The sequence below is a fragment of the Pongo pygmaeus genome, chromosome 8, assembly GCF_028885625.2.
Source record: "Pongo pygmaeus isolate AG05252 chromosome 8, NHGRI_mPonPyg2-v2.0_pri, whole genome shotgun sequence".
Taxonomy (NCBI): Eukaryota; Metazoa; Chordata; class Mammalia; order Primates; family Hominidae; genus Pongo; species Pongo pygmaeus.
In genome coordinates, this window is record NC_072381.2 from 38,358,004 (window position 1) to 38,382,473 (window position 24,470).

General features: G+C 37.8%; 1 protein-coding gene across 12 annotated transcripts in view; it reads left to right on the forward strand.

Moving 5' to 3' along the window:
* Nucleotides 1-24,470, forward strand: part of LOC129006811 (zinc finger protein 37A) — a 58,783-nt gene that overhangs the window by 8,623 nt on the left and 25,690 nt on the right. For 7 of the 12 annotated variants that reach the window (XM_054436943.2, XM_054436948.2, XM_054436945.2 and 4 more), the window contains 3 exons: nucleotides 12,848-12,974; nucleotides 13,275-13,370; nucleotides 16,510-23,752. In XM_054436943.2, coding sequence (XP_054292918.1) covers nucleotides 12,848-12,974; nucleotides 13,275-13,370; nucleotides 16,510-17,957 — 1,671 coding nt within the window. In that variant the 3' untranslated portion in view covers nucleotides 17,958-23,752. Of the gene's footprint in view, nucleotides 1-12,847; nucleotides 12,975-13,274; nucleotides 13,421-16,509; nucleotides 23,753-24,470 lie in introns of those variants that run through there. The other 5 variants (XM_054436953.1, XM_054436952.1, XM_054436954.1 and 2 more) reach the window with 3 other exon arrangements.

Sequence of the window (24,470 nt, forward strand, 5' to 3'; positions counted from 1 at the left end):
TGTTAATCTTATTTCAGATCCTTTGTACATGGTTAGTCCCTTATCTCTTGCTACTTTCAAGATTCTTTGTCTTTTGACAATTTATTATTTCTCTCAGTTTGAAGTTCTTTGATGTTACCATAATTATAGTTTCTTGAGAGTCTTGGACATAGAGATTTATGTCTTTCATCAATTTGGAAGGTCTTCAGACATTATTTCTTCAGATATCTTTTGGTTCCCTTTTCTTCTCTTCGTCAGTAACTCTTGTTATTAACTTGTGGGTATGCTTGATGTTGTCTCCTGGATCTCTTAGGCACTGTCTATTTTTCACCATTCTTTTTCTCTGCTCCACAGAATGAGTAATCTCCATCAGTGTCTTCAATTTTGCTGATTCTTTGTTCTCTTTGAGCTCCAATCTGTTACTAAATCCTTTCACTGATTTTAAAAAATTTTAGTTGTTATACTTGTCAGCTCCAGACAGTCCTAATTACATTTTTATAATTTTCTACTCTACATTAATATTTTATATTTGGCACGGCATCATTCTCCTGGTTTCTGTTAGTTCTTTGGTTTCATTTAGCTCTTTGAGCACATTTAGAACACATGATTTAAATTCTTTATCTAGTAAGACCAATATCAAAGGTGTCTTTGAGGACAGGTTTTATTTCTTTGTTCTGTGTCTGTGGGTCATATTATCTTCTTTGCATTCCTCATAATTTTTTATTGAAAACTGAACATTTTGAATATTAAAATGTGCTAATTCTAGAAATCAGATTCTTTTCCTCAGAATTTGTTGTTGCTGTTTATTTTGTATTGTTTACTTATTTTGTGACTTTTATAAACTATTTTTGTAAAGTCAGTGTTCTTTATTGTACATGGTCACTGGAACCTCTGTTCTATTAGTTTAGTGGTCAGTCTGTGATTTGACAGAGATTTCTTTAAATGCCCAGAGCCAAAACAAACAAAAAACTCTTCTGGTCTGTGCATATTGGCCCTGTTTTAGGGTGCTCCTGTAATGGTTTGCCAGGCCATTTACATCTCTGCCTTAACCTTTACTTCCTGCTTACACAGAGCGTGAAGGTCAACCAGACATGAAAGCTTAGATTCCTCTCAGGTTTTTTCTGAGCATGCATATTGTCTTGGACTTACACATGATCTCAATTCCCTGCTTTTTGCAGGAGCTTTTCAAACCCCTTATCCCCACCCCTGGCCCCATGTGTTTCCTTCCCAGTTTTTACATTCCCAGTTTTTCAGTCCATCTGCTGCTTTTCTCATCTGGCTACTGTGGCCAGATAATTGCCTTTAAATGCTTTCAACAAGCACTTCCTGGAAGACTAGCCCTGAGAAAGTTTCAAGGCAGGCAAAACAAAGACAAGCCTGTGAGCCACTTCTTCAGAGAGCCTGCATAGACAAATCAAAATACACAACTACAGTTCTCTGAAAACAAGGTGCATACTGTCCACATTGGCACAGGCATCAGCAAGCCATACCAGGAATGTTCTGGGTGTAGTAGGTTTTCAATTAGATTGAAGAATTCTGAAAAGCTTGATGCTGAGAGGTGGTTTTTTTTTTTTTTTTTTTTTTTTTTTTTTCTCCAGCTTAATTGTTGCTTTAGTTTGGGATGGAGTTTTGGAGTTACCTTTTCCATTTTCAGCCTGCTTCTTACATCAGTTTTTGAGTAACTACTCTGTGGAATAACAGATGTGCCTGGCCCATCTTGTCCTTTTCCTGCACTACCTCTGCCATTAGCCATTTCTCCAAAGGACATTGTTCTTTCTAGTGGAGGATGGAATTTAAAAACCAAGATCTGGGTGCTCATTGCTAAAGGTTGTCACTGCGTCAATCCCTCTCAATTGACAGAGTTAGGAAATACATGTGTGTATGCATACATACACACATACATAGAAATACACATGTGTACACCTATTGGTCTGTCTATACATATTTTTTAAACAATGAGTTTACATAGACATTTCCCAGTTTCAATCTTAACCCCATAGCCTTTCTCTTTTCCATCTGTGTAACTTTTTTCTTCAACAGTGAGAAACCAGGCTATACCATTATCCACAATATTTATTTGCTCCTTCTCCCTGTTTGTATCCAATCTTTCTTTCTTTTTTTTTTGAGATGGAGTTTTCTTTTTTTTTTTTTTGAGATGGAGTTTCACTCTTGGTGCCCAGGCTGGAATGCAATGGCATGATCTCAGCTCACCACAACTTCCGCCTTCTGGGTTCAAGTGATTCTCCTACCTCAGCCTCCCAAGTAGCTGGGATTACAGGCGTGTGCCACCACGCCTGGCTAATTTTGTATTTTTAGTAGAGACAGGGTTTCTCCATGTTGGTCAGGCTGGTCTCGAACTCCTGACGTCAGGTGATCTGCCCACCTTGGCCTAACAAAGTGTTAGGATTACAGATGTGAGCCACCGTGCCCAGCCTGTATCTAATCTCTTAAACCTGCCAGTGCTACCTGTCTCCTCAGCTCTGGTTTGATCCCTTAGATCACCATTCCTGGAATTATCCATAGTTGCTATATTAAATATTCAAATCAGATTTGATGTATTAAAACATTTTAGAAGTTAAAAGGGGCCATTTGACTAAGTTTTCTTATTTTTGGAAAAACATCATTACTTTATGTTAGCTTATCAAAAATAAAATTTCTGATTATTAGCAGCACAGTATCTAAACCTGTCTCTACAGGTTCTCAAGCCACTACTTTGTCCATTAAGTTATAAGGACACTTATCCCATTCATGAAGGCAGAGCTTCCTAATCACCTCCTAAAGGCCATGCCTCTTCATACTATTGCAGTAGTATTAGATTTCAACATATGAAATGAAGGGGACACACATTCAGACCATAGCACTAAGTATTTTGTTCTACTGAATGCTACCATAAATGGAATTATTTTCTGAATTTCCTTTTGGATTGTTCATTGTTGGAGTATTTTTTTTTAAAAAAACCTAATTGTTGTGTGTTGATTTTGCATTCTGCAAGTATGCCAAAACCATTTGGTAGCTCATAGATATTTTGTGGATTATTTGCTAAATGTTATCTGCAAATAGAGTAGTTTTACTTCTGCCTTTCAATTTGAATGTCTTTTATTTCTTTTTCTTGCCTATTTGCTCTGGCTAGAACTTTTAACACAGTGTCGAATTGCAGTGGTGAAAGCACTGTCCTTTGACTGTTCATGATCTTAGGGGGGGATCTTTCAGTCTTTCACTATGGAGTATGTTATCCTATGAGTTTTTTGTATATGCACTTTATTATGTGGAGGAACAGGCAGCAATCTTTGCTGTTTGGCAGCCTCCGCTGGTGATACCGAGGGAAACAGGGTCTGGAGTGGACCTCCAGCAAACTCCAGCAGATCTGCAGCAGAGGGGCCTGACTACTAGAAGGAAAACTAACAAAGAGAAAGGAATAACATCAACATCAACAAAAAGGACATCCGCTCAGAGACCCCATCCAAAGGTTACCAACATCAAACACCAAAGGTAAATAAATCCACAAAGATGGGGAGAAACCAGCGCAAAAGGCTGAAAATTCCAAAAACCAGTACATCTCTTCTCCTCCAGCACACTCCTCCTCACAACTCCTTGCCAACAAGGGAACAAAACTGGACAGAGAATGAGTTTGACAAATTGACAGAAGTAGGCTTCAGAAGATGGGTAATAACTAACTCCTCTGAGCTAAAGGAGCATGTTCTACCCAATGCAAGGAAGCTAAGAACCTTGATAAAAGGGTAGACAAATTGCTAACTAGAATAACCAGGTTAGAGAAGAACATAAATCACCCGATGGAGCTGAAAAACACAGCACGAGATCTTCATGAAGCATACATAAGTATCAATAGCTGAATCGATCAAGTGGAAGAAAGGATATAAGAGATCGAAGATCAAATTAATGAAATAAAGAGAGAAAACAAGATTAGAGAAAAAAGAATGAAAAGGAATAAACAAAGCCTCCAAGAAATATGGGACTATATGAAAAGACCAAATCTGTGTTTGATTGGTGTACCTGAAAGTGATGAGGACAATGGAACCAAGCTGGAAAACACTCTTCAGGATATTATCCAGGAGAACTTACCCAATCTAGCAAGAGAGGCCAACATTCAAATTCAGGAAATACAGATAACACCACAAAGATAGTCCTAAAGAAGAGCAACCCAAGACACATAATCATCAGATTCAGCAAGGTTGAAATGAAGGAAAACATTTTAAGGGCAGCCAGAAAGGTCAGGTCACCCACAAAGGGAAGTCCATCAGACCAACAGCAGATCTCTCTACAGAAACCCTACAAGCCATAAGAGAGTGGGGGCAATATTCAACATTCTTAAAGAAAAGAATTTTCAACCCAGAATTTCATATCCACCAAACTAAGCTTCATAAGTGAAGGAGAAACAAAATCCTTTAAAGACAAGCAAATGCTGAGAGATTTTGTCACCACCAGGCCTGCCTTACAAGAGTTCCTGAAGGAAGCACTCAACATGGAAAGGAACAACCAGTACCAGCCACTGCAACAACATACCAAATTGTAAAGACCATCAACTTTTGATGCATGAAAAAACTGCATCAACTAATGGGCAAAATAACCAGCTAGCATCATAACGACGGGATCAAATTCACACATAACAATATTAACCTTAAATGTAAACAGGCTAAATGCCCCAGTTAAAAGACACAGACTGGCAAATTGGATAAAAAGTCAACACCCATCAGTATGCTGTATTCAGGAGACCCATCTCATGTGCAAAGACACACATAGGCTCAAAATAAAAGGATGGAGGAATATTTACCAAGCAATTGGAAAGCAAAAGAAGCAGGTGTTACAATCTTAGTCACTGATAAAACAGACTTTAAACCAAGGAAGATCAAAAGAGACAAAGAAGGGCATTACATAGTGGTAAAGGGATCAATGCAACAAGAAGAGCTAATGACCCTAAATATATATGCACCCAATACAGGAGCACCCAGATTCATAAAGCAAGTTTTTAGAGACCTGCAAAGACACTTAGACTTCCACAAAATAATAGTGGGAGACTTTAACAACCCACTGTCAGTATTAGACAGATCATCAAGACAGAATATTAACAAGGATATTCAGAACTGTAACTCAGCTCTGGACCAAGCAGACCTAATAGACATCTACAGAACTCTCCCCACCCAAATTAACAGAATATACATTCTTCTCAGTACCACATCACATTTATTCTAAAATTGACCACGTAATTGTAAGTAAAACACTCCTCAGCAAATGCAAAAGAACGGAAATCATAACAGTCTCTCGGACCACAGTGCAATCAAATTAGAAATCAATACTAAGAAACTCACTCAAAACTGCACAATTACATGAAAACTGAACAACCTGCTCCTGAATGACTACTGGGTGAATAATGAAATTAAGGCAGAAATAAAGAAGTTATTTGAAACCAATGAGAACAAAGACACAACATACCAGAATCTCTGGGACACATTTAAAACAGTGTCTAGAGGGAAATTTGTAGCACTAAATGCCCACAACAGAAAGCAGGAAAGATCTAAAATAGACACCCTAACATCACAAAAGAACTAGAGAAGCAAGAGCAAATATATTCAAAAGCTAGCAGAAGGCAAGAAACAACTAAGATCAGAGCAGAACTGATGGAGATAGAGATGTGAAAAACCCTTCAAAAAATCAATGAATCCAGGAGCTGGTTTTTTGAAAAGATCAACAAAATAGAATAGCCAGAAGAATAAAGAAGAAAAGAGAGAAGAATAAAATAGATGCAATAAAAAATGATAAAGGGGATATCACCACTGATCCCACAGAAATACAAACTACCATCAGAGAATACTTATAAACACCTCTATGCAAATAAACTAGAAAATCTAGAAGAAATGGATAAATTCCTGGACACATACACCCTCTCAAGTCTAAAGCAGGAAGAAGTTGAATCCCTGAATAGACCAATAACAAGTTCTGAAATTGAGGCAGTAAATAATAGCCTACCAACCAAAAAAAGTCTAGGACCAGATGGATTCACAGCCGAATACTACCAGGGTACAAAGAGGAGCTGATACCATTCCTTCTGAAACTATTCCAAGCAACAGAAAAAGAGGGAATCCTCTCTAACTCATTTTATGAGGCCAGCATCATCCTGATACCAAAACATTGCAGGGACACAAAAGAAAATTTCAGGCCAATATCCCTGATAAACATTGACACAAAAATCCTCAATAAAATACTGGCAAACTGAATCCAGCAGCACTTCAAAAAGCTTATCCACCATGCTCAAGTCAGCGTCATCACTGGGATGCAAGGCTGTGCAACATAGGCAAATAAATAAATATAATTCATCACATAAACAGAACCAATGACAAAAACCACATGATTATCTCAGTAGGTGTAGAAAAGGCCTTCGAGAAAATTCAACACCCCTTCATGCTAAAAACTCTCAAAAAACTAGGTATTGATGGAACATATCTCAATAATAAGAGCTATTTATGACAAACCCACAGCCAATATAATACTGAATGGGCAAAAACTGGAAGCATTCCCGTTGAAAACCAGCACAAGACAAGGATGCCCTCTCTCACCACTCCTATTCAACATAGTATTGGAAGTTCTGGCCAGGGCATTCAGGCAAGAGAAAGAAATAAAGGGTATTCAGATAGGAAAAGAGGAAGTCAAATTTGTCTCTGTTTGCAGATGACATGATTCTGTATTTAGAAAACCCCATCATCTCAGCCCAAAATCTCCTAAAGCTGATACGCAATGTCAGGAAAGCCTCAGGATACAAAATCAACGTGCAAAAATGACAACCAGTCCTATACACCAATAATAGACAAACAGAGAGCCAAATCATGAGTTAATTCACATTCACAATTTCTACAAACAGAATAAAATACCTAGGAATACAAGTTACACGGGATGTGAAGGACCTCTTCAAGAAGAACTACAAACCAGTGCTCAAGGAAGAGAGGACACAAACAAATGGAAAAGCATTCCATGCTTATGGATAGGAAGAATCAGTATTGTGAAAATGGGCATATTGCCCAAAGTAATGTATAGATTCAAGCTATCTCCATCAAGTTACCATTAACATTCTTCACAGAATTAGAAAAAACCTACTTTAAATTTTATATGGAACCAAAAAAGAGCCTGGATAGCCAAGATAATTCTAAGCCAAAAGAACAAAGCTGGAGGCATCACACTACCTGACTTCAAACTATACTGCAAGGCTACAGTAACCAAAACAGCATGGTACTGGTACCAAAACAGATATATAGATCAATGGAACAGAACAGAGGCCTCGGAAATAACACCACATGTCTACAACCACCTGATCTTAGACAAACCTGACAAAAGCAATGGGGAAAGGAGTCCCTATTTAATAAATGGTGTTGGGAAAACTGGCTAGCCATATGCAGAAAACTGAAACTGGACCCCTTCCTTACACCTTGTACAAAAATTAACTCAAGATGGATTAAAGACTTAAACCTAAGACCTAAAACCATAAAAACCCTAGAAGAAAACCTAGGCACTATCATTCAGTACATAGGCATGGGCAAAGACTTCATGACTAAAACACCAAAAAAATGGCAACAAATGCCAAAATTGAGAAATGAGATCTAATTAAACTAAAGAGTTTCTGCACAGCAAAAGAAACTATCATCAAAGTGAACAGGCAATCTACGAATGGGAGAAAATTTTTGCAATCTATCCATCTGACATAGGGCTAATATCCAGAATCTACAAATAACTTAAAACAAATTTACAAGAAAAAAACAACCCCATCAAAAAGTGGGTGAAGGATATGAACAGACACTTCTCAAAAGAAGACATTTATGTGGCCAACAAACATATGAAAAAAAGCTCATCATCACTGGTCATTAGAGAAATGCAAATCAAAACCACAATGAGATACTATCTCATGCCAGTTAGAATGGCAATCATTAAAAATTCAGGAAACAACAGATGCTGGAGAGGATATGGAGAAATGGGAATGATTTTGTACTGTTGGTGTGAGTGTAAATTAGTTCAACCATTGTGGAAGACAGTGTGGCGATTCCTGAAGGATCTAGAACCAGAAATACCATTTGACCCAGGAATCCCATTACTGGGTATATACCCAAAGGATTATAAATCATTCTACTATAAGGACACATGCATATGTACGTTTTTTTGAGGCACTATTCACAATAGCAAAGACTTGGAACCAACCCAAATGCCCATCAATAATAGACTGGATAAAGAAAATGTGCCACATATACACCATGGAATATTATGCAGCCATAAAAAAGGATGAGTTCATGTCCTTTGCAGGGACATGGATGAAGCTGGAAACCATCATTCTCAGCAAACTAACACAAGAACAGAAAACCAAACACTGCATGTTCTCACTCATAAGTGGGAGTTGGACCATGAGAACACATGGACACAGGAGGGCAACATCTCATATGGGGGCCTGTCAGGGAGTGGGGGGCTGGGGAGAGATAGCATTAGGAGAAATACCTTATGTAGATGATGGGTTGATGGGTGCAGCAAACCACCGTGGCACATGTATACCTATGTAACAAACCTGCATGTTCTGCATATGTACCCCAGAACTTAAAGTATAATAATAAAAAAAAAACCTGTTGACTGTGGTCACCCTGTTTTACTATCAAATACTCAATCTTATTCATTCTAATTACATTTTTGTATGCATTATTTGAAGAAATTTATCCACTCTGCCAGTCTCCCATTTTTCTTATTTATTTAATCCTAATTTCTCTTTTAAGACCAAATCCAGATGAAAACTTGGCTTATAATCTTATAACAGTTCCCTTGTTTGTTGTGAATCACATTTTAACCCAAAGGATTCCCTTTAGCATTCCTTGCAGAGTAGATCTAGTAAAAACATACTTCCTTAGCTGGTGTTTATCTGGGAATGTCCTCATTATTGACAGGCATGTTTGCCAGGCATAGAATTCTGAGCTACAGCTTTTTCTTTCAGCACTTTGAATATATCAGTCCAGTGCCTTCTAACCTCCAAGGTTTCTGCTGATGATCTTTTTTTTTTTTTTTTTTGAGACGGAGTCTCGCTCTGCCACCCAGGCTAGAGTGCAGTGGCGCGATCTCGGCTCACTGCAAGCTCCGCCTCCTGGGTTTATGCCATTCTCCTGCCTCAGCCTCCTGGGTAGCTGGGACTACAGGCGCTTGCCACTACGCCCGGCTAATTTTTTGTATTTTTAGTAGAGACGGGGTTTCACTGTGTTAGCCAGGATGGTCTCTATCTCCTGACCTCGTGATCAGCCCGCCTCAGCCTCCCAAAGTGCTGGGATTACAAGCGTGAGCCACCGCGCCCGGCCTGCTGATGATCTTTTTGAGGTTCTTTTGTATGTGACAAATTGCTTCTCCTTTGCTGCTTCAAGATTCTCTGTCATTTTTTTTTTTTTTCTGACTGTTTGGTTATAGCACGTCTTGGTGGATGTATTTGAGTTTATTTTGAGTTTATTGTGCTTCCTGGATGTATAGATTTGTGTCTTTCACCAAATTTAGGAAGTTTTGGCTTTTCTGCAAATACTCTATTTCCTTGCCTCTCTTTTATTCTACATTTCCCATAATTTTTGTGTTGGTCAGCCTGATGGTGTCCCATAGGTCCTTTGGGTTCTGTTTATTTTTCTTAATTCTTTTTTGCGCTGATTCTCAAACTTGATAATTTCAGTAGTCTTATACTTAAATTCACAGATTCTTTCTGGCATTCCCAAATCTGCTGTTGTGAACTCCTGTGGTGAATTCATTATTTCAATTATGGTACTTTTTAGTTTTAGAATGTCTATTTGGTTATTATAATTTCAATCTCTTTTTTGATATTTGGTTTGTAAGTTGTTTTCATGATTCTTTCTCCCTAGTTCTTGTATGTTGTCTTTTAGCTTTGAGTATATTTAAGACTGTTGATTTAAAGTCTTTGTTTAAGAAGTGTTATGTTTGGTTTGCCTCAGGGTTATATGTCAATTTGTATTTTTCCTGTGATTGGACAGCACTTCCAGTTTCTTTGTATGCTTTGTGATTTTCTTGTTCCTGTTGAAACTGGGCATTTTAATATTATAATTTGGTAACTTTAGAAATCACTTTCTCATTCTTCTCTAGACTTTGCTGTTCTTAATTATTGAAGTCTTCAGTCATCCATTTGTTTTTATGAATTTTTCAAACTGGTTTTTGCAGTCTCTATTTTAATTTCTAGTCATGTGTGGTCACTGAATTCTCTCTCTTTAGCTTGTGTTCGGGTGCTGTTTTAACAGGCATTTTTCCTGGAAGGCCAGGATTCAAACAACAACAACCAAAAAAGAAAAAAAAAAACAAAAAAAACCCCAACAAAACCCCTTTCCTATTATTTGCAAATTGGCTCTGTCCTTGGGCACTTTTTAAGCACTTAGCCTGGTCCATTTAGAACTTCATCTTAGTCTTCACTGCTTGCTTGCACTGAGCACAGAGATTAGCCACAAGTAAAACCTTTGGGTCTTTTGAGGTCTTTGCCAAGCTTCTCCTGTCCTGGGTATGTGCTTGGCGTTCTGAATTCCCTAACCCATGTATGCCTAGTGTTCCATTATTGGAATGCTAAGCATGTGGGAGTTATTTATATCCTACTGCTCAGGGTCATTTCAAGGTCTGATTGCAAAAATTAAAAAAATTGCAACCTCAGGCATAAATGGGCTATAATGTACACAGTGCTCTTGACTGCCCTCATTTCCCTCCAAAAAAGTCTCTCCTTAGCTTTTTTTTTCCTTTTGGAATTCATTTTAGAATGGTATTTATCTCCTGGATTTATCTATATTTTACAAGCTATTCTTTTATTATCTCTTTTTCCAGTTTTTATTTTGTTATGATTTGTGCAATTTTATATATTTAGATTTGTACAATTCTGTATTTTACATCCATTTTGTTTTCTTTCAATTTCTTTCTTTTTTTTTGAGACAGAGTTTCACTCTTTTTGCCCAGGCTGCAGTACAGTGGTGTGATCTTGGCTCACTGCAACCTCCGCCTCCCAGGTTCAAGTGATTCTCCTGTCTCAGCCTCCCGAGTAGCTGGGATTACAGGTGCCTGCCACCATGCCTGGCTAATTTTTGTATTTTTAGTAGAGACAGGGTTTCACCATGTTAGCCATGCTGGTCTTGAACTCCTGACCTTGTGATCCTCCTGCCTTGGCCTACCAAAGTGCTGGGATTACAGGCATGAGCCACCGCACCTGGCCCATTTTGTTTTCTAGTAGTGTTCAGAGAGTATTTGTTTTGTTTTCACAGTTAGGCAAATATTAACATTTAATTTTGGAATGCTCTTTTTTTAGTCTGTGATTTTTTTTTTTTTTTTTTTTTTGAGATGGAGTTTCACTCTGTCACCCAGGCTGGAGTGCGGTGGCACAGTCTTGGCTCACTGCAATCTCTGCCTCCCGGGTGCAAGTGATTCTCCTCCCTCAGCCTCCCAAGTAGCTGAGATTACAGGGGCTTCCACAACCATGCATGGCTATTTGTCTTTTTAGTAAAGATGGGGTTTTACCATGTTGGTCAGGCTGGTCTTGAACTCCAAACCTTAGGTCTCTCCCAAGCTTCAGAATCATCTCTGTAGCCTTCCACTGGATATGCTCACTTCCATGACATGAAGACATTCCAAGAGCAGCATGGCCTGCATGTGTCTTATTGTCACTCTGCACTCTCCCCTCCCCCAACACCGACCCTCCTGGTTCTAATTTCCAGACCTTCTAAGGCCTCTATGCAGGCCCTCTGGAAGTAGCCCTTCCTCTCTTCCTTTGCTTAGTGAATTCCCTCTTCCACATCTCCACTGCTGCCCTTTAATATAGACACTCTACCTCTAATGCTGCTCTCCAGCAGTCTCAACTCTACTTTGGTGGCATTGCTTCCTCAGTGAAAACTGAATTATGTTACAGAGATTCAGGTGTGTATTTCCAGTTCACCATCAACTTCTGCTATTAGCATCAATGACCTGGGGTGGGGGGAGCAGGGAGCCTATGGCCTAAAGGAAGTGTGCAAGATAATTGTGTTTATGTCATATACTGCCAGTCCTTTAGGGCATGGGAGGAAAATATCAGCATGCCTATTTATATTTTTATCTAAAAAATAAGAACAAAATTAAGCTTTCATTATATGTGGATTGATTGTATTTTATTTACTTTATAAATAAATATAAATAAAGCTAGTAGTTGCTAAAAATTTTTATGGATTAGATGCATGATAAATATTTGGGGAACACTAACAGGATTAAAGTCAAAAGTATTTCCTAGTCTCCCTCATCTTCCATGCCTCTGCAACCTTTACCTCATCACAGGTAAGACATGCTCTTATCCTGTTAAGCAGTTCCACTGACTTGCCACATATTTTTTCAGGTTTTTAACCTTTTCTTAAGTTTTTGTTATATGTTTGCAAAGGAACTAAAGTTTTATCACTTTCGTGAAATCTAATATGTTGACACACCCTCACATGAATTTGCACAGAACACTTTTATGATCCATCTCTGTTACACATATCTGTGGTGTGAGTCCTTTAAGTCCTGTGGTAGGTATGTCTCTGTATGTATGTTTCCTTATGAGAAGATATGTTCCTCTCTTGTAAGGAAGACTCTTGTGTTCAAATTGGAATACTCAGAAACTAAGAAAGCTCTAGGGACATGTAGGCACTAAATATTTTTGCATTAAGTAATTAATGCACCAACAGGTATATTTCTACTGTGATTTTTACCCACAATGTGTAACATAAAACAACATATATCGTAGGGGCCCTTTATAACAGTTTCTATTTATTTTTCAACAATAAAAATGGTAAGAATTAGTTCCTAAACATCTTTTTTCACGTCAACTGATTCTTATCACTTCAGACTGAGCAAAACTGTGATTTTCCAGGGATCAGTGTCATTTAGGGATGTGACTGTGGGCTTCACTCAAGAGGAGTGGCAGCATCTGGACCCTGCTCAGAGGACCCTGTACAGGGATGTGATGCTGGAGAACTACAGCCACCTTGTCTCAGTAGGTAGGTAGGAATTGTTTCCCATGTAGAAGGCCAGTATGCATGTCCTTTCTTATTAATAGAAACTTGTGGAACTTTTGTAAAATATAATAATATTTGGTTTGAGATTCAGAGGTCAAGGACAATTTATCCCTTTTGGATGCCAGAAAGAATGTTTTCCTCTGCCCCCATGACAGGATTAAATGAAGTGTGTGTGTGTGTGTGTGTGTGTGTGTGTGTGTGTGTACTGTTTGGGGTATACTGTCTTCCTCCTTCAGGAAAACCCACCCAGTTTGTCCCAAGTAATACAATTCTCATTCACAGGGTATTGCATTCCTAAACCAGAAGTGATCCTCAAGTTGGAGAAAGGCGAGGAGCCATGGATATTAGAGGAAAAATTTCCAAGCCAGAGTCATCTGGGTGAGTTAGTATGTGCCAGATGGAATTTAAAGGAAGGTAGATCACAAAGGGTAAGTTTGGATAATAAGACCATTGAAATGTTCTTTAGGAATCATGTTTTAGAGGCTCCAGACCTTTGGAAGTAACATGTTGATGTGACCCAAATATGCAGTGACTCTGAATCACTCAGCATCTCCCAGTATCACTTCCATACACATATCTTGTTTTTTTTTTAATTGTGGTATAAACTATATAGTTAAGCCAGAGATTAATAAAATTATATATATATATATAACACTCATGTACCCATCATTGAGATGAATATATAGAGTGATTTTTCAACACCCCTGGAAAGCTCCCTGGTGTACTCTTCCCAGTAAAAAGCATCCTTCTTTCTATAAAATTAAATATATTTTTCTATACATGCTTTTTTGAGTTGCTCATTCATTAGCTTTTTACCATATTTACCAATTTTTTACAGAATTATTTTAAAATAGCCTGGGCCCAGTGGTTCATGCCTGTAATCCTAGGACTTTGGGAGGCTGAGGTGGGAGGATCGCTTCAGCCCAGGAATTTGAGACCAGCTTGGGCAAAATAGGAAGACCCCCATCTCTATGAAAACTTAAAAAATTAGCCAGGCATGGTGGCACACACCTGTGGTCCCATGCCTGGCTAATTTTTGTGATCTCAGCTACTGGGGAGCTGAGGTGAGAGTCTTGCTTTAGCCTGGGAAGAGGCTGCAGTTAGCTGTGTTTGTGCCATTGCACTGCAGCCTGGGTGACAGAGCAAGATTCTGTCTCTAAAAAATAAAAAGCAATTAAAATTAAAATTAAACATTCAACCAGTAACGATTTCAGCGTGAAGCTTGAAAAAATTTGTGTTTGAAAAAGCTCTCCAGATAATAGTGATAAACATTATTTGTTAAGTACCATTGATTTAGATATCTATGTAGGGCACTGAGAGAAAATCATAGATAAAGTAATGGCTGCCAGGAACATAGTTGTTGAACAAAAACAGAACTGCATGAAATATTTTAAAATTCAGTGTTTAACAAAGAATATTGTTATAGCAATCCAGCTGATGTTTGTGCTTAAATGAATTATACAAACAGTCCTTTCATGTTTTTTAGTAAATGAACCTGGGAAATTTGGGAAGGCAACTTTTTAAAAACACGGTTAGACGGCAAACTGACAATGGAAAAACAATCAGTATGAGATTATGATGGGAATGAGCAATTTATGAGGGACAAACAGCTGAACTTACCTAGAGTGAAATATATTCACTCTAGACTTGTAAAAACTTATATGTGAAAGACAAAATTACAAAATTTTTAGAAGACAAAATACAAGAATATCTTTATGGCTTTGAGGTTAGGAAGAATTTCTTAAACTTGATGCAAACTATAAAAACCAACATCATAAAGGAAAAAATTAATTAATTTGGAGCTAAAGTTAAGAATATCTAATTATCTAAAGATAAACTAAAATAAAATAAAAATAAAAAGAGGAAATGGAAAAATAAATGAAACCAGAAGAGGATATTTTCATAACGTGTTATATGACTAGTATCCAGTAGTATCCAGGATATTGCTTTTTTTTTTTTTTTTTGAGAGGGTGAGAGGGAGTTTCACTCTTGTCACCCAGGCTGGAGTGCAATGGCATGATCTCGGCTCACTGTAACCTCCACCTCCCAGGTTCAAGCAGTTCTCCTGCCTCAGCCTCCCGAGTAGCTGGGATTACAGGTGCCCGCCACCACAGCTGGCTAATTTTTATATTTTTAGTAGAGACGGGGTTTCACCATGTTGGCCAGGCTAGTCTCAAACTCCTGACCTCAGGTGATCCACCTGCCTCTGCCTCCCAAAGTGCTGAGATTACAGGCATGAGCCACCACACCTGGTTTATCCAGGATATTTTAAAAGTTTTATAAATCAATAAGAAAAGAACAAACAATCCAATAGAAAAATGGGTGAAAGATGTAAACAGGCCCTTCATAAAACATGAGTCCTGAAAGGTCAATAAACAAAAAAATTTCAACCTCATTTGTAACTGTGGAAATGAAAATTAAAACCACTTGAGATAATACTTCATACCCATCAGACTGGCAAAAATGTAAAAGTCTGGTATGGGTTGAGCATCCCAAATCCAAAAATATGTAATCCAAAATGCTACAAAAATTTAAAACTTTCTGAGTGCTGACAACACTCAACGGAAATGTTTATTAGAGCCAATCTCATCTGAGATTTGAAATTCTCAGATTTGGGATGCTCAACCAGTAAGTATAATGCAATATTCCAAAATCCAATAAAAATTGAAATTTGAAACAAACAAACAAAAAAAAGAATGGCTTGGTTCTAATCTGAATCTAAATGTAAAGATATGTTTACTTCAATGATACCTTGTTAAAAAAAAAAGTATTTGTTCTTGGGACATTGGACTCAGTATAGTATAGTACAGTTGATGGAATAAAGGGCAAATCCCATAGCTGCAATAGAATCATAAACCTGATCCTGTGGCAAGGATGGCTTGTTCACTCACTGATTTCACTCTTATTGTTGCATACTTTTATTCCTAGTGAATCAGAGCTAGGAAAACAATTGAGCCAGGTGCAGTGGCTCATGCCTGTAATCCCAGCACTTTGGAAGGCCAATGTGGATGAATTGCTTGAGGCTAGGAGTTCAAGACCAGCCTAGCTAACATGGCAAAATCCTCTCTCTACTAAAAATATAAAAACTAGCCAAGCATGGTTGTATATGCCTGTAGTCCCAGCTACTTGGGAGGTTGAGGCATGAGAATTGCTTGAACCCAGGAAGTGGAGATTGCAGTGAGCCAAGATCATGTCACTACACTCCAGCCTGGGTGACAGAGCAAGACTGTGTCTCAAAAACATCACCACCACCACCAACAACAACCAAGAACAACAAAACCACACAGAATTGGAGCCTGGATTATAGGTCTATCTATGAATTAGAACTTTTAGAAATTTAATTTGTTGCTGCTGTGTTGAATTGAAAAGAGGTATAAGACTGGGAGTGTGCACATTGTCATAATATAGGTACGAGGAGATAATGGCCTAAACTGAGCCATGCCTTTAAATATAATGCTAAGTTTATTTCTCTTACATATCCTCATCAACTAACCTTTCTCTTCACTCTGTATTTCAGAATTAATTAATACCAGTAGAAACTATTCAAGAATGAAGTTCAATGAGTTTAACAAAGGTGGAAAATGTTTCTGTGATGAAAAGTGTGAAATAATTCATTCTGAAGAGGAACCTTCTGAATATAATAAAAATGGGAACAGCTTCTGGCTGAATGAAGACCTCGTTTGGCATCAGAAAATTAAAAATTGGGAGCAACCTTTTGAATACAATGAATGTGGGAAAGCTTTCCCTAAGAATTCACTCTTCCTTGTACATAAGAGAGGTTACACAGGACAGAAAACCTGCAAATATACTGAACATGGGAAAACATGTGATATGTCATTTTTCATCACTCATCAGCAAACACATCCAAGAGAAAACCACTATGGTAATGAATGTGGAGAAAATATGTTTGAGGAATCCATTCTCCTTGAACATCAGAGTGTTTACCCATTCAGCCAGAAGTTAAATCTCACTCCAATTCAGAGAACCCATTCAATTAACAATATTATTGAATATAATGAGTGTGGAACCTTTTTCAGTGAAAAATTAGTCCTTCACTTACAACAGAGAACACATACAGGAGAAAAACCTTATGAATGTCATGAATGTGGAAAAACCTTCACCCAGAAGTCAGCCCACACAAGACATCAGAGAACACACACAGGGGGAAAACCCTATGAATGTCACGAATGTGGGAAGACCTTCTATAAGAATTCAGACCTCATTAAACATCAAAGAATTCACACAGGGGAGAGACCTTATGGATGTCATGAATGTGGGAAATCCTTCAGTGAAAAGTCAACCCTTACTCAACATCAAAGAACACACACAGGGGAGAAACCATATGAATGTCATGAATGTGGGAAAACCTTCTCATTTAAGTCAGTCCTTACTGTGCATCAGAAAACACACACAGGGGAGAAGCCCTATGAATGCTATGCATGTGGGAAAGCCTTTCTCAGAAAATCAGACCTCATTAAACATCAAAGAATTCACACAGGCGAAAAACCTTATGAATGTAATGAATGTGGGAAGTCATTCTCTGAGAAGTCAACCCTTACTAAACATCTAAGAACTCACACAGGTGAGAAACCTTATGAATGTATTCAGTGTGGAAAATTTTTCTGCTACTACTCCGGTTTCACAGAACATCTGAGAAGACACACAGGGGAGAAACCTTTTGGATGTAATGAATGTGGGAAAACCTTCCGTCAGAAGTCGGCTCTAATTGTTCACCAGAGAACTCATATAAGACAGAAACCCTATGGATGTAATGAATGTGGAAAATCATTCTGTGTGAAGTCAAAACTAATTGCACATCATAGAACACACACAGGGGAGAAACCCTATGAATGTAATGTTTGTGGAAAATCATTCTATGTTAAGTCAAAACTAACTGTACATCAGAGAATACACTTGGGGAGAAACCCTATAAATGTAGTAAACGAGGAAAATTACTCTGGGTGAAGTCAGAACTTTGTAGAACACAGAACATAAAGGGTGAGAGAAATCTGTTAATGTAATGATAATGAGAACACCTTTGCCCTGAAGTCAGTTCTCACAGTATAGAAGAGAACTTAAAGAGGGAAAAAAACAATATGAAGATAGGGAATGCAGGAAAACATTATTCTGGAATTTGGAGCATACACTATGTTACAAAACTAAAAGTGGAAAAAACTTATTGGTGAATGAATATAGGAAACATTTTGCGCAATGCCACTCTTCATTAAACATCAGAGAATTCACATGGGGTGAAACCTGGGTCAGCATCCCTAGGTTGAGAAGGGATGCATTTTTCTGCTACTACTACAGTTTCACAGAATACCTGAGAAGACACAGAGGGGAGAAACCTTTTGGGTGTAATGAATGTGGGAAAACCTTTCATCAGAAGTCAGCCCTAATTGTTCACCACAGAACTCATATAAGACAGAAACCCTATGGATGTAATGAATGTGGAAAATCATTCTGTGTGAAGTCAAGAGGCCAGAGAAAATGCACAAACTGTAGGAAACTATAGGAAAGCATTTACTATGAGGTTATATTTTATGGAGTATATGTAATAAGAAGTAGCTTCTCAGTGAACATCAGATAGTAGAGAAAGTATTTTTAACTGCATCCAATGTGTGGACGTTTTAAGTTAAAATCTAAATTTAATATAGAACAGAGGTGTTCAATTGCAGGATATCTAGCAAGTTAAGAAAATGTGGAAAAAAAATTTTTATTGAGAAATAGCATTTTACTTTGTTAATATCCAGTTTAGTTCATTGTCAAGACTGCTATTTCCTAAGAGACTTGAAAAGATGCCACTCGAGTCAATGGCTATAAGTAGTTCAAAGGTTTATTGCTTAGCCATATGAAAAATAAGAGAAGATTTTTTAGCAAGGGGACCCACAAACAAGAGTGCTTTTGTATGTCCAGAAGAAAGAGAAAGACCCTCAATCAGGGGCCATAGTACAGGAGTCAACCAGCAGGATTTTTGAATAATCCTGGGGCAGGCTAAATTCCGACGACCTGTCTCAGAATGGTGGATCAAAGCAGCAGGTCAATTTGCCTTTTATGCAACTTATGAGGATTAGTAGACGAGAGTGGGCCCAGATTTCTGGTGGTTTCTGCCCTGCAGATGTCTAACACATAAGCCAGGACATTCTGCTGTGAGTGACTTATTGTACCCAACTCTATTTCTTTCCATACTGAAACACATCTTTCATAGGTGATGTAACTTTTTAAAATGTATATATAGATATAACTTAAATATGGAGCTTTCAAAAAGCACAAATAGGCTGGGCATGGTGGCTCACGCCTGTAATCCCAGTACTTTGGGAGGCTGAGATGAGCAAATCACCTGAGGTCAGGAGATCCAGACCAGCCTGGCCAACATGATGAAACCCTGTCTCTATTAAAAATACAAAAATTAGCCGGGCATGGTGGTGTACACCCATAGTCCTGGCTACTAGAGAGGTTGAGGTGGGAGGATCACTTGAACCTGGAAAGTAGAGGTTTCAGTGAGCTGAGATCATGCCACTGCACTCCAGCCTGAGTGACAGAGAGAGATTCAAAAAAAAAGAAAAAAGCAAAATAGACTTTGCTATTGGGTAAGGTATAGTAGTTGGCAGCAGAATGGACCCATTGAGGATAACTATAAAATTACAGAAAATATTTAAATGCAACTTATTGCTATAGAAGAAAAAAGGACTAAAGGGCAAAATTCTAGAGAGTGGTAAATCTCACAAAGCACAAACACAGAATGCAGCTCTGAGGGCCCTTTCCACTTCTGGCTATAGGGAAGAACCTGAATACTGAACTTGATTCAGGCAGAGGACCATAACCTGGGGTTCAGGGGAAGACATGGGGGGGACCAGAAACCAGGAGAACAATCAAGACTGCAATGAAGAAAATGGATACATTAGGGGCTTCAAACACATATAATTTCTCAAGAAATTTCCAGATGTCTCATGCTGCATAGGGCAGGAGCCTGAAAAGCTAATTTGAGAAGATAGTAAGTAGGATTTTTGTTTTGTTTTGCATTTTGCAGTACAAAGGAGAAATGATTAGAACTTAGGAAGTGCCAGCAGGTTGGTGAACATGCCATCAGTAAAAGCCCTGGAAACAAGGTCATACTAGAGATTGGTTGTGCCTTATCACAACTGCAAACAATACCTGAGTGGAATATTCAAAAACTTGCTTAGAAAGAAAACTCTAGGAACAGATGGCTTCACTGAAGTTATTCCAAATATTTAAGAAATAATACCAGGCTTTTATAAACTTTTCTAGAAGAAAAAAGATGGAACTTTTTCAATTCAGTTTTTGAGGCCAGTACAACCTTGATACCAAAACCTTAAAAAAAAAAAAAAAAAAAAGCCCATAAAGCTATAGACCAAAGTCTCATAGATTTAGATGCAAAATCCTAAAATTGAAAAAAACATCTAGCCATATCCATAAACTATATCATCACCAAGAGATGTTTATTAGGGCAATCAAAAGATGATTTATTATTTTTTAAAAAATCAATGTGGACTTCCATTCCTCTTTCTTTTGATTCCCCTCTTTGACTTTTCATGTATCTCTCCTGCCTTCCTTCCCCTGAGTGGAGGAGTTAGACTTGCCTCGTGGGATGAGAGGAGTTGTGGCTTTGTGTCTGCTGGCACCAAGAGGGCTGAGGGTGAGGTGTGGAAGGACAGGGGGAGGAGATGGGCAGCATTGTTGAGAGATTGGTAACACTGAGCAAATAAATATGTTGAGAATGATGACAGCAAGATTTCTCTGTTAGAGAAGGTATTTATAAAAATAGGAATGAGGAGAGCTAGAAAACCTGGAGTGTGGCATTAGAATAGAACTCATATCTTTTAAATATATAGGAACAAATAAAGAAATTGTTGTGTGTGCACATATGCATATATTTTGTGTTCATTCTACTGAGAGGACTTAAACACAATGACACCTCAGTAACAGTAAGCACACCAACTGCCAAGTTATTAGTTCCTAAATACTATCCACAAAAAAGGAGAACAGGGATGATTCCTAGTCAGAGATTGGGAGAAATACAAGATGAGCCTGAATCATCTCGTGTACCTAACAGAAAATACTCTGGCTGGTCTGAGTGGCTCATGCCTGTAATTGTAGCATGTTAGAAGGTCGAGGTGGGTGGGTTGCTTGAGCCCAGGAGTTTGAGACCAGCCTGGGCAACATGGCACAACTGTCTCTACAAAAAATACAAAAATTAGCCAGGCATGGTGGCATGCACCTGTAGTCCAAGGTACTCAGGAGGCAGAGACATGGGAGGATCACTTGAGTCTGGGCGATTGAGGCTGCACTGAGCTGTGATTGTGCCACTGTACTCTACCCTGGAAGACAGAGTGAGACCCCGTCTCAGGAAAAAAGAAAAAAAAAAAGATGTCATTCAGCAGGTTAATGGATAAACTGTGGAACATCCAGAAAACTTTAACATTCTTCAAAGAAATAGAAAACACAATCCTAAAATTTATATGGGAACCACAAAAGACCTAGAATAGTCAGAGCTATCCTGAGAAAAGGAATCAAACGGGAAGAATCATACTACCTGACTTCCAATTATTCAACAGAGCTACAGTAACCAAAACAGCATGATACTGGCATAAAAACAGACACATAGGAACAGAATAGACAACCCAGAAACAAATTCATACATCTACAGTGAACTCACTTTTGACAAAGGAATGAAGAACATACATTGGGGAAAAGATAATGTCTTTAATAAATGGTGCTGGGAAAACTGGATATCCATATGCAGAAGAATGAAACTAGACCCCCATCTCTTAGCATATACAAAAATCAAAATTAATTAGAAAGTTAAATCTAAGACCTCAAACTATGAAACAGCTAAAAGAAAACATCGGGGAATCTCTCCAGGACATTGAAGTGGGCAAAGATTTCTTGTGTAATACCTGACAAACAGGCAACCAAAGCAAAAGTGGACAAATGGGATCACAACAAGTTAAAAAGCTTCTGCATTGCAAAGGAAACAACAAAGAGACAACCCATAGAATGTGAGAAAATAATTGCAAACTATCCATCTGTATTAGGCCATTCTTGAAGTACTATAAAGAAATACTTGAGACTGAGTAATTTATAAAGAAGAGGTTTAATTGGCTCACGGTTTTGCAGGCTGTACAGGAAGCATGGTGCTAACATCTGATCAGCTTGTAGGGAGGCGTCAGGAAGTTTCCAACCATGGTGGAAGGCAAAAGGGGAATAAGTATCTCACATGGCAGGAGCAGGGGCAAAGAGAGGGGGGGAAGGGAAGTGCCACACAACCAGATCTTGTGAGTACTCAGATTTTGTGAAGGGTGCTTGAGGTCATGGATACCCATTTACACTGATGTGTTTATACACATTTCATACCTGTATTAAAATATCTCATGTACCCCATAAACATATATACCTACTTTGTACCCACAAAAATTTAAAGTTAATTTCAATGTTTAAAGACTTGTTATTAAAATAATAGCAGTTTCTATAAATTTAATATTTCAATAAAACTCCCAATATTTATTCTTAACACTGGAAAAAGTTTTCCAAAACATATATGGCAGAAATATGGGCCTTGATGTGAGGACAGCATCAATTAATGAGGGATCCTCTCCCTTGACCAAAACACCTTCCACCAAGACCCACCTTTAACGCTGAGCATTACCTCTCAAAATGAGATTTGGGCAGGGACTAATATCCAAACTCTATCAACATCTGACAAGGTGTTCATAACCAGAATATATAAGGAGCTATAACAATTCTATAGAAAAAAAAATCTAATCTTATTTAAAACTGGGCAAAAATCTGAACAGACATTTCTCAAAAGAAGACATACAAATGGCAAACAGGCATATGAAAAGGTACTCAACATCATTGATCCATTAGAGAAATGCCAATCAAAACTACAATGAGATATCATCTCACCCCAGTTAAAATGTCTTCTCTCCAAAAGACAGATAATAACAAATGCTGAAGAGGATGTGGAGAAAAGGGAACCCTCGTGCACTGTGGAAATGTATATTAGTACATCCACTATGGAGAACAATTTGGAGCTACCTCAAAAACTAAAAATAGAGCTACCATACAATCCCACAATTCCACTGGTAGTTATATACCCCAAAGAAAGGAAATCAGTATATTGAAGATATATCTGCACCATGTTTACTGTAGCACTACTCACAATAGCCAAGATTTGAAGCAATCTAAGTGTCTATCAGCAGATGAATGGATAAATAAAATATGGTATATATACACAATGGAGTACTATTCAGCCATAAAAAAGAATGAGATCCTGTCATTTGTAACATTATAGATGGAACTAGAGATCATTAAGTGAAATAAGCCAGGCACAGCAAGACAGACATCACATGTTCTGACGTATTTGTTGGAGCTAAAGATGAAAACAACTGAACTTACAGAGACAGAGAATAGAAGGATGTTTACCAGAGGCTGGGAAAGGCAGTGGGGGCATGGTGAAGGGGAAGTGGGGAATGTTAATGGACAAAAAATGTAGAATGACTAAGACCTAGTATTTGATAGCACAAGGTTACTACAGTCAATAATAATTGTGCATTTTAAAGGTATAATTGAATTGTTTGTAACACAAAGGATAAATGCTTGATGTTATGGATACTCCATTTACCCTGATGTGATTATTAGACATTGCATGCCTGTATCAAAATATATCACGTACCCCATAGATATATACACCTAGTATGCACCCACAAAAATTAAAAATAAAGTAAAATTTCAATGATTAGGAAGATCATTGTTAATATCAGTTTTCTTTAAATGTTTCTATAAATTTAATACAATTTCAATAAAGCTCCCAATATTTATTCTTAGTACTGGAAAAAGTTTTCCAAAATGTGTATGGCAGAAATAGGGCCAAAATAGGCAAGAAAACTATTTTTGAGATGTCAGTTTTCCTCAAATTGTTCTATTAATTAAACACCACCTGAACTAAAATTTGACAAGTGGATTATAAATTTGTGTGGACATTCAAAACAACTGTGGATACATGAGTCCAGAATCACAGCCATAAACCATGAGGTGCTTGGGAGATTTTCAGAAAATGTGCCAATGAAATCCAAGGGGAAAGACACATCTTCAAAAAGTGGTGTTACCTTTGACTCCACTTATCATAGATAAAATGATGATAAAGCCTCAACTCATCATAGATCTAAATATAAGAGCTCAAACTTAAAACTTGTAGAAGAAAACATGAGAAAATTTTTGTAGGTTTGAGTTAGACGATGATTTCTATATAGGACAATAAAAATATGGAACATACAAAAATAAATTTAATGCACTTAATTATAATACAAATGACTTACTTTAAACTTTGATAAATTAGATTTTGTTAAATTCAAAAGCTTGTGTTCTTCAAAGCACACAGTTAAGGTAATGGAAAGGCGAGTTATGGATTAAAAAAAATACCTGTAAAACAGCTTTGGGTAAGAATAGAAGAAAAAT